General features: G+C 35.3%; 1 protein-coding gene across 1 annotated transcript; it reads right to left on the bottom strand.

Annotated features, from left to right (window-relative positions):
• Nucleotides 1-48: 48 nt before the first annotated feature.
• On the bottom strand, nt 49-1036 carry LOC130503159 (UPF0725 protein At1g23960-like). The gene is made up of 4 exons (XM_056997829.1): nt 834-1036; nt 589-729; nt 270-492; nt 49-191 (listed from the first exon to the last, which is right to left on the bottom strand). The coding sequence occupies exons 1-4, from the start codon at nt 915-917 to the stop codon at nt 58-60; spliced, it is 582 nt and encodes a 193-aa protein (XP_056853809.1). The 5' UTR covers nt 918-1036; the 3' UTR covers nt 49-57.
• Between the last annotated feature and the right edge of the window lie 9487 nt (nt 1037-10523).

The raw sequence follows: 10523 nt of genomic DNA, 5'->3' as shown, positions 1-10523 counted from the left end.
TTCATCTGCAAAAGCAATAAATCATATAAATGACTGACAAAAGGCCAATAAATGAAATCAAGAAAGAGAGAAGAAAAAAGTGATATTGTGTACCAGGCGGAAACGTGATGTATCCTCAAAATTGGTCGGCCAGAAAGGTAATAATCCCTTGTCATCACATGCATCCGGTGTCAAGGGATAAATGGTGGAACCTACGAGTCAGAGATTTTATACAAGACATTAATAAAATTATAAGAAAGAGAGAAGGAATTTAAGTTCGTTTCTAATACCAATTGGCCTAACTGGTTCTTGGCAGTGAGGCTTATCAGCTTGAGGTCTAGCAATGAAGAGCATCAAATTCAAACGAGCATATTCCTCCTCAGAGATTCCAACCAGGAAGGTGACCAGCGAAGTGGTCACTGGATCATAAGCAACCAAAGTGATGCGGTATGAGGAGATACAGTTATTAGTCATGTTGAACTTCGTCAGGTGGTGGAACTTTAAATTTGTTCCCTGGAATACAAAATACAAAATATACATCAATGATCATAATCAATCAAGAAAGAAATTAATCAAAAATACTGAAAAGAAACTGAAATTATTATTTACCTTAGAGAGGTTGTAACGATAGATACCGAGTCTAGCGTAGAGATTGACCAACAGACGATTAGGAAACAGATTCCTCTTGTCTTCACAATCGTAAGTCAAGAGTCCCATTGGCGGTGCTGAGATATGTTCGATATCAAAACCCTAGTTATGAAACAAACAAAAAAAAAATTCAAAAGTCTCAGCCGAATGTGATCATATCCAAACAAACAAACAAACATATAAATTGAAGAAGAAGAAAGATTTACCCCTGATTCACTCACTTGCTCCCAGTAATTCATCTGCCTACGGACGAACTCCTGGCTATCTTGAACAGGAATACCAGAAGACATGATTGATCGATGCTGTTCTGGTCGATTTAGGTTTCGAAAGGAAGTGGCGATGTTAGGTTTTACGAGGAGATGCTTATTTCCCTATCTCTTTAATTATATGAACAAAACTTGGGTGCACCCCTGTGGATTAGTTAAAAAAAGGAAATTAAAACTAAAAAAAAATAAAGGGAAATAGCTTTACGAAAAAAAAAGGAAGACGTCGACTTAACGCTATTCCTCGTCGGCTGCTGCTTGAGGCTTCTTCTCAATGCCCTAAAAGAAGACAGATTGTAGTTTTCACACAAAAGTTTGAGATACGCGTTACTCTCTTTTGTCCTCTTTCAAATTTTAGAATTTGATGTCTTTAGATCAGGTCAATTTGCTAAAACAACATAATTAACTTCAAGTCTGATTATTGTTTGTTATATATCTCACGATCATCAAACAACAAGGAAGAAGGAAGGAGATGGAGAAGAAGAGCATTAGTTAAAAAGATAAGTTTTTTTTAATTGGAATTGAACTTTTGATTAAATCTACAGACGAAGGGGATCTAAGAGAAGTTCCCAAGAAGAGTAGCAGAGAGAACAAGCTACAAAGAAGGGAGAAGAAGAAGAGACTTGAGGCGCAAGAAACAGAAGAGTGAAGAAGAAGCGTGAATAACAAGGAGGAAGAATGTCAAACAAGACGAAGCTCTGATTACCACCTTTTTGTTTTGAGAATCCATCCCAACGTCCCTGCATTGTTAGAAATCTCGTTCCAAACGGCATCTGTTTGGACGACTAGTCCCTGGTGAGTGTGCTTTTCCTCTCTGTGTTTGACATGATCACAATTTGTTTTCTTCCGTCAGCCATTCTTTCGCCGCAAGTATTGCCTTTGTTAACTTAGCACCTCTGCCTCCGTAAACCTTCTGTCATTAAAGACCAGCTTGTTTCTAGCTGTCCATATTCCCCCAAGCAATCCATGGTGCTGTTGAGATGTACTCAGCCATGGGTCATGCCACGCTTTGATCGAATTACCATCTCCCACAGACCATCCCATGTTTCTCATCATGAGGTCTCTACCTATCAATACCCCTCGCCAGCCATGCGATTCTGCTTCCTTGTGTGATACGGTACTTGAGTGAAAGATTCACGCTGGCAGTATTTCCCGAGCAGAAATCTTGTAACTGCAGATTGAATTTGATTGCAAAGGGAAACCGGTAACTTGAAACAAGTCATCACATGCGAAGGCATAGCTGATGGGACGCTCTTTACCATGACAAGTTTCCCGGCTTTAAATAATAAAGCAATATAATGTATAAGCTTTATATGCAGACTCATCAGAACTAAACTCCATTCTACTACAAGTTCGTATTTATTCTGATTTTCATTGTTTGCTTCTAAATAATCAGCATCTTTAGTCTGAATATAATCCTTGTTGTTGCCTATGTCCGCTTCTTCGTCGAAATCACTGACTGAAGCATCGTCATCACTGAATAAGGCATTTTCCTCAACTAAAAACTCATCCAAATTCTAACTTAACAAACTGGTTTCACCTGAGATTTGCAACTAAATTCATCCTGAGTAGCGTGCTATGCACGGGCACACTTTTTTAAATGTAAATTGTTAATACAAAAAATAAGAAAATACTTTTAAGTTGTAACAACATTCTCAGCTGAAGTCAACAAGGTACAACTTTTTTTTTAAAGGTACAACATTATTGTTATCAAAGTCTATTATTATCTTATCCATTCTATGGAGCACCTAAATTTTTATCTAAATTTTTCCAATAATCAGAAATGTAGATAGTTGGGCATGGGCGAGACGTCGGGTTTTGCCTCTGCTCAGCGTCGAAAGCAGCGTAAGCTTCTTCAAGGGTCCGGCCAGAGGCGTACCCACGTGAAGAGGTCTGGGTTCAACTGCACCACAAAAAATAAGAAGATTTAGTATTTGTAAGCTATAACACAATTACATCACAGTGAAGTTGGTAAAAAACTTTACCACTGAACCCCCATACCAGAGTTCGATTTTCTCCTGAAGCACCTTTGACCCCAGAGATATTTTTTGCTGGGTCCGGCGGCGAGTCATATGGCGCTCGCTAGTGTCTTCTCCAACCGAAAACCCAAACCCACCCTTGAGAATCAAGTATCCGGTAGATAAATCCACATACCTTCTAATTATGACTTTGCGCTCAACATGCTCACCATCCTCACCAACCCGAGCCACGGGCAAGCCTTTCAACGTTATGTAGAAATTGGCATTTATGACGTCCACATCCTCAAAAGTTTCCATTGCAACTCTCACAATCTGTAGCTGGGATACATGGCTCTACAAAAGGAAAAAAAAACATTAGCTAACATTCGTTGTTGGTGGTATATGGAAGAACAGAAGAAACTCACGTCAGGAATATTCCTATCATTGGCACAGAGAGCAAGTTCCAAGTATAGACGAATACAGTCGTTGCCTTGCAACTCGGATTCCTTCAGCTGCAAAAAGCAATAAATCATATCAACGACGTACAGAAGTCCAATAAATCACTGATATTGTGTGATAATCTTACCAGGTGGAATCGTTTTGTATCATTAAAATCTGTCGGCCAGAAAGGGAATCCATTATCATCACATGCATCCGGTTTGAAGGGATCATTGGTGACACCTTTGCAACATTAAATAATAAGCAAGTGAGATTTTATATAGGACTTTAATAGGTTTAAAAAGAAAAAAATGGAATTTAGTTCTGTCTTTACCAAGTGGCCTAACAACTTCATTGCTGGGAGGCCTATCAGCTTGAGGTCTAGCAACAAAGACCATCAAATTCAAACGACCATATGCTTGCTCAGACACTCCAACCTGAAAGTTTATGAGCAAAGTGGTCGCTGGATCATAACCCACCGAAGTGATGCGGTAGGAGGAGATATAATTCATAGTCATGTTGAATTTCTTCAGGTGATGGAACTCTAAATTTGATCCCTGACATACAAAATACATCATCATAATCAAAAAAAAGAAAGAAATTGATCAAAAATATTGAAAATAAACTGAGACTATGTCTTTTTCATTTATTTACCTGAGAGAGGTTGAAATGATGGAGACCGAGTCTAGCGTAAAGATTGACCAACACATGATTAGGATACCTAATCCTCTCGTTTTCACAATCGTAAGTCATAAGTCCGCAGGTATCTTGCGTTACTGAGATATGTTCGACATCAAAACCCTAAAAACAAAATATTGAAACTCAGTCGCAATTGTAAAGCCGACAAAAACACATTTCTATTTCTTTCTGACTCAACAAATATCGATTCAGAACAACCATATGCCAAAAAATCTGTAATTGACATATCTATAGCCACACTTCTGTGTGAAGAAGAAATTTACCCCTGATTGCTTCACTTGGTCCCATAATTCATCTGATCCTGGCTATTTACTATAGCAATACCAGAAGACAAGATTGACCGATCGATGCTGCTTTGCTACTACCACAGATGCTTATTTCCCTATCTCTTTATATATATACTCGTATTACTGCATGGACACATTTTATTTTTAATATAAAAGGTTAGTATAAAAGATAAGAAAATGATTTTTAAGTATATGAGTATATGTTTTTATTAATATATAAATATAAATGTTACTTATTATGATTCTTCAAGTATAAAATCTTTTATCAAATATGACTAAATAGTCAAATATAAAATATATTTTTAAAAAAATTAAAATATATTTCCAAAAAGCATACACATTTTATTAAGAATCACAATTGTTTATTATTTAGCCAATTAACTTCATATATTAGGCAAATATATGTTAATTTTATGGCATAGATCAAAGAGTATATGTTCTCTCAAAAATCTTGCTCAGAAATTACATCACATACTAGCAAATTAGTTAAGAAATATAAACAAAATATAGTTGAATCTTTAACCAAATCAATATAAAAAGATATGCACCATAATTAACATTAATTGCTTCTTTTTTAAGATATAAAGGATATGCACCTATAATCAATACTATTGTTTTTTTATTTTTCCTTGATTTCCTTTTAATATTATTTTTATGCATTTCCTATAAAACCTGTGGTTAACAACTTCATTAATTTTAAACCGAAATATCTTTAGACGTATCCAAATTGTTTATAGTATTACCGAACTGGTAGGAGGGTAAGACCGGATACCAAATTGTCATAGATTGAATTATATCAAAATCATTGTCATATGCTTAATAGGTAATGAGAAACTGGTTAGTCTATCAATATTTTTTTGCAAATACTTTAAACTGCAAGTACTCGTTTTTAGCAAACCAAGTACAAGTCCAAAATTTTACTACAGCCAAGTTGATTACTAAGTCTATCGAGAATACCAAGTATTCGGTTTGTACCCATCCCTGAAAGAAAAATCTTACCAAATTTCATGGATTGAATTATGACAAAATCATAACATATGATTAATATGTAATGACACTAGACAGACAACACACGCTGATAACTCACAGAAAAGAAGCAATAACAAAGAAGAAACTAAACCCACTAAACACACCAACAAACTAGACTAGACTAACAAACGGGATGACTGAAAGCTGCAAAGGAACCTGCAAAGAGAATGATAAGGACCACAACCACAAAGGCTGTCAAGCGACAGAACCGATGCATTGGGAAGTTGAACTCCAAAGCAAGCTGTCTTCGAGACCAATCAACTGCATGACCAAGCGGAAAGACCGAGACCTCACCATTCTCAGCCTCTCAGAACCAGAGTGATGCAACACTAAGTTTTCACTATCTTTATATACGACATTGACTTTTTATATACAATAGCACATGTGGTAGCTTAGCTAAAACAAAGGGAATGAAATGGAAATTAAAGGTAATATTTGTGAATGGCTTGAATTGTTTTTCTCGTAACCAGTTAAGTAGCGCACATGTACTTCAAAGACAAGACAGCGCACATGTACTTCAAAGACAAGACAATAAAAGTTGATCAAGTGAAACGACTAAGAAGAAAAGAGCGGTGAAGATTTTAACTGTTTTCTGTATGAGTTTTAAATAACCAATCAATCATCAACAACTTGTGGGGAAGAGTAAGAATGTAGCTTCACTCCACACTAAACTCATTCATATTGCACCTTTATTACATGGCACATCAACATCATCGAGTGTCATACAACTGATATTCTCTGTTCCATTTATCAATGTTTTGAAACCATTACCAAATCTTTATGTAATTCATCTAGGAGCCAATGATTCAAGCTATAGTACTTACAATTTTTCATTGTACCTTTTAAATGCATTTCATTTTTCTTATTCATAAGAGCAGCAAAACCATAATGATGAAGCTTGCTAAAATGAAAGAATAACACCTAAAGTGAAAGAATAACGTTAGAGGCGAATAAGAAATCAAATGCACTAAAAAGGTACAATGATTAACTGTAAAGAAATTGATGAACATACTCAAACAAAGACTAATCTTTATATATCTGATACATATTGCAACAATAAAGACATAGTATATCATATGTATTAGATGAACACAATTAAAATATATTATCATCTCAATTTGACAATCAAAAGACATTAGTCCACACAAGTACCGCCGAGAGATGAATCAAGACTAGAGAGAGAGAGGAGACAAAATGGTTAAGTCCATTGGAATTGAGTTTATTTGGTTTCGACCCATTTGGACAGTTTTATTTTTGGGTCTAATTGGATCAGTCCAATTGGATTTGGACACGGGCCGCCCACAGACATAATGCCTATTTGACATCCCTAGATGTTTAGATACTCTCAATATCAAAGCTATATATATATATGATTAATACGCAAAAAAAATATAGTAAACAACACTACAAGCAAATTCATTCATGTGTTAATCTTATTTTTTGTGATGGAAATATGCAATATTTACCTTGATTCCTTCACTTAATTTCAATACCCCATCTGCTCATTGATGAGCTTCTAGCTATCTTCAATATGAAATGTCATATTCTATGAATGTTTTTCTTCTTGATCAATTGTGGATGATGCTTGTACAATTTGTTTATTCAATGATTTATTCTCTTTACAATTATAATTATTTAATTATTCTTATTTATTTTACTCATCAGTTAAGGCGCCAGTAATACATAAATCCTAACCTTAGCTTTATTAGAATAGGAAACATCATTACCAGAATAAGATTTTATACAATTTCAATAGTATCAAATAAATGTTCAATATTCTCTCTAAGTCGAATCATGAAGATTACCTTGAAGTGAACTTTGTAAATCCATATAAAGCGGCCTCGAACCAACTCTTTTCGGTTGATAAAGGAAACAAAAACAAGGTTGTTTGTCTTGCAAAAATTGATCATCCTATGTTTCGTTCATTAACATTTTGTGCATTTTAAAACTTATTTTTTTAAAAAAAAATCGTAGATTATATCTAAATATATACAGTAACAATGTGTATTTCAACAATGTGTATTTTATGTGTATCCTTTGGCGTATTTCAACAATGTGAACTGTGTAATCCATGAATCCTTTGGCACCTATTGATAGCGAGATATAATGTGTATTTGAACAGCAGATTTTCTACACCAGAAGAGACAGTAACAAAGGCCATTAAGGCAGCCCGGGAATGGAATACCAGCCAGTACATGGAGCCCTCGCAAACAAACACAAACTGTCCATCAATGCTACCATCTCCAACGATGCAACTCTGGAACAGATGCAGGAATGAATCCTTGTTACTTGCATGATTAGGATATAGACAGTGGGTTCCGGAAGTGATAAAATGAAATTTGCAGTCACAACTGAGTTTGTAGGATTTCCTCTTATTGCGGAAAGTTTGACGTTGAGAACTGCACTTCAAAAGTGCAGAGACTTGAATATACGCAGAGTGAGATGCGAGTCAGACTCTTTCCAGCTAGTTAAAGCGCTGTCATTGGTGACCATGAACACATAAATATATGGAATTGTGGCAGACATCTTCGGCTTAGCACTATCTTTTCATTTGATAACTTTTCAGTGGATCTCTTGGGAGAGAAACAAAGAAGCTGATCTTTTGGCCAAACAATTAAATCTTATCGTTTGAGCAATCAATGTATGCAATAAACTCTGTCAACAAATTTTTTGAAGAGTAATGAATGATTTGTGTTTTAGGAAAAAAATATACAACCTTATGATAACTACATATAGTACGTATTGCATATCTCTATATTATTATTTTCAGTGTCATTTAATAAAATGAACTTGATTGTGTAAAGCCATTGGCAAAAAATCTCTTTTTTTTTAACACAAACTTATATTAAAATAAGCTCAAAGAGCAACAATTACAACTGAAACATAAAGTATCGTAGTCATGCTCGACGATAGAAAGAAGCTAGAAAACAATACATAACAACTAGAGATAGAACCATATAGGGGCGAGTCACGCTCAGCGAAATGAAGAAACCCAAAGAGAAGCTTTACTTTTGTTCCCATAGCGATTGTTCGAAAAAACAATTGATAGTCGAAAACGATGTTGAAACACCTATATGAAAAGATTGGAATGATGATTGGCAATAACTTTAGGTGAAAAGAACGAAGTCCTATTTGACTTGATTTGGCGCTGAAGCAAATACGATCAGCTTTAAATCCAACATAGCTTACCGAATAGACTAGGTGAATCTCAAGCTCTAACTTCACCTGAAAGGAGACGCTTGGAGAAATGAGGTTTGGTTGTTATTCCAAAGTACAGATGCAAACCAATCTCACGTACTCAATACGTTTGAATTTATAACCGCTTATAAAGATTACACGTTTTATAAACTCTTATAAATATTACTAGATTTATAAACCCTTATAAATCAGATAATTACCTTTCTTTCACAACTTAATCAATCGTAGTTGGATAGAGGCTTGCTTGAGCAATCTCCTAAGACAGAATTTCGCCCCTACAATGGTGTATGTAGTTTGTGGACGTCTATCTAGAGGATACAACTATCGATCTCCGTACAACACACCGTACGGAGACCCTAGCAAACTATACTCTGTTTTTCCTTCAGAAATTTATTGTGGAGAAGAAGAAGAATGAATCAGAATAATCTTATCCCTTCCTCGTACACTTGATGGCCTTATATACTGAATCAAGCGGTGCTTTTAATCAACGCATATGTTGAGTTAAAAGATGCCTTTAATCGACACGTACAATAACCGTCTATGTCCGAAGCGGTGCTTCTTATTTTAACCGCTTCTTATTTTATATTAAAGTCCAACAATACCCCACATTTTCTATTCAAACTCAACAATACCCCACATTTGAATAGAAAATAAGTTCAAATAATTCTGAGAAAGTAGAATCGATATGCATCGGAAAAGGTGTCTTTTGGACTTGAACCTTTCCTAGTAACAACTTATCGGATTTACTTGTAGGTAATGAACTATAGTCTTGAATTATCCACATTTTATAGTAAACCAAAACAATAAGATAAACACATATTTTTCCAGCTCATTTCTAGTTTATACGGTTGTGTTCATTTTGGTCCTGAACATATCCTAGCTTCATGAGAGCTCTAGAGAATTTAGCCATATCAATTCTCATAGGTGCGACCCGACACCACTCTCATATAGGTAACATTAATTAAAGATACTCCATTCTATCCCTCTTTTATAAAAGATATTAACATTATTAAGAATAAATTTATTCAACCCTTAATCATCAATGGATACACATTGTTATTTCATAGGAATGAGAAATGTGTAAAATACAGTCTTGAGTCTTCCTCAACTAGTTTGCCTATTGAACCTAGACCATGGGATCTCCAATGTTGCTAGGTTAGGTTTCCATCAAGTGATGACTCATTGTGTTGGCTTGAGACCCATTCCCCTCGAAGTGAATACGACTTGCTCTTTAGGTAGGCCTTTAGTCAAAGGATCAGCCAAATTTTCCTTTGATCTAATATAATCCAATGCTATCACCCCATTGGAAAGTAACTGTCGTATTGAAGCATGTCTACGTCTTATATGTCTTGACTTGCCATTGTAAATTTTATTTTTCCCTCTATTTAAAGCAGCCATACTGTCACAATGAATGCATAGTGCAGTTACGGGTTTTGGCCATAGAGGAATATCTTCAATAAAATTTCTAAGCCATTCAGCTTCTTCCGCAGCTTTATCTAGTGCGATAAATTCGGATTCCATTGTAGAACGTGCAATACACGTTTGTTTAGATGACTTCCAAGACACAGCACCACCACCAATTGTAAACACATAACCACTTGTAGATTTACTGTCTGTGCTGCCTGAAATCCAATTTGCATCACTATATCCTTCTAAAACAGGAGGAAATTTCGTGAAGTACAAACCATAATTGATTGTATGCTTTAAATATCTTAATACTCTAACTAAAGCATTCCAATGTTCTCTATTTGGATTACTCGAATATCGACTTAATCGACTCAATGAGTAAGCCAAATCTGGTCTCGTACAATTCATAATGTACATGAGACTCCCGACTATTTGTGTGTACTCTAATTGAGAGACACTTTCACCTTCATTCTTTGAAAGTTTGCATGTTGGATCAAAGGGAGTAACAACTGGCTTATCATCAAAATGACCAAATCTCTTTAGAACTTTCTCCACATAATGAGATTGAGTAAGTGAATAACCATCTGTCTCACGTTTAACTCTAATTCCAAGAATTA

The sequence above is a fragment of the Raphanus sativus genome, unplaced genomic scaffold (genome assembly GCF_000801105.2).
Source record: "Raphanus sativus cultivar WK10039 unplaced genomic scaffold, ASM80110v3 Scaffold0839, whole genome shotgun sequence".
NCBI lineage: Eukaryota > Viridiplantae > Streptophyta > Magnoliopsida > Brassicales > Brassicaceae > Raphanus > Raphanus sativus.
This window is presented reverse-complemented; position numbering and strand designations above follow the sequence as displayed.

What these genes read in the sequence shown, in the direction of transcription:
- LOC130503159 (XM_056997829.1), bottom strand. Translation starts at nt 917, where the DNA reads ATGTCTTCTGGTATTCCTGTTCAAGATAGCCAGGAGTTCGTCCGTAGG. An exon ending in ATCGTTACAACCTCTCTAAG is followed by an intron (nt 493 to 588) that starts GTAAATAATAAT and finishes TTTGTATTCCAG; the next exon opens with GGAACAAATTTAAAGTTCCA. An exon ending in AGAACCAGTTAGGCCAATTG is followed by an intron (nt 192 to 269) that starts GTATTAGAAACG and finishes TCTGACTCGTAG; the next exon opens with GTTCCACCATTTATCCCTTG.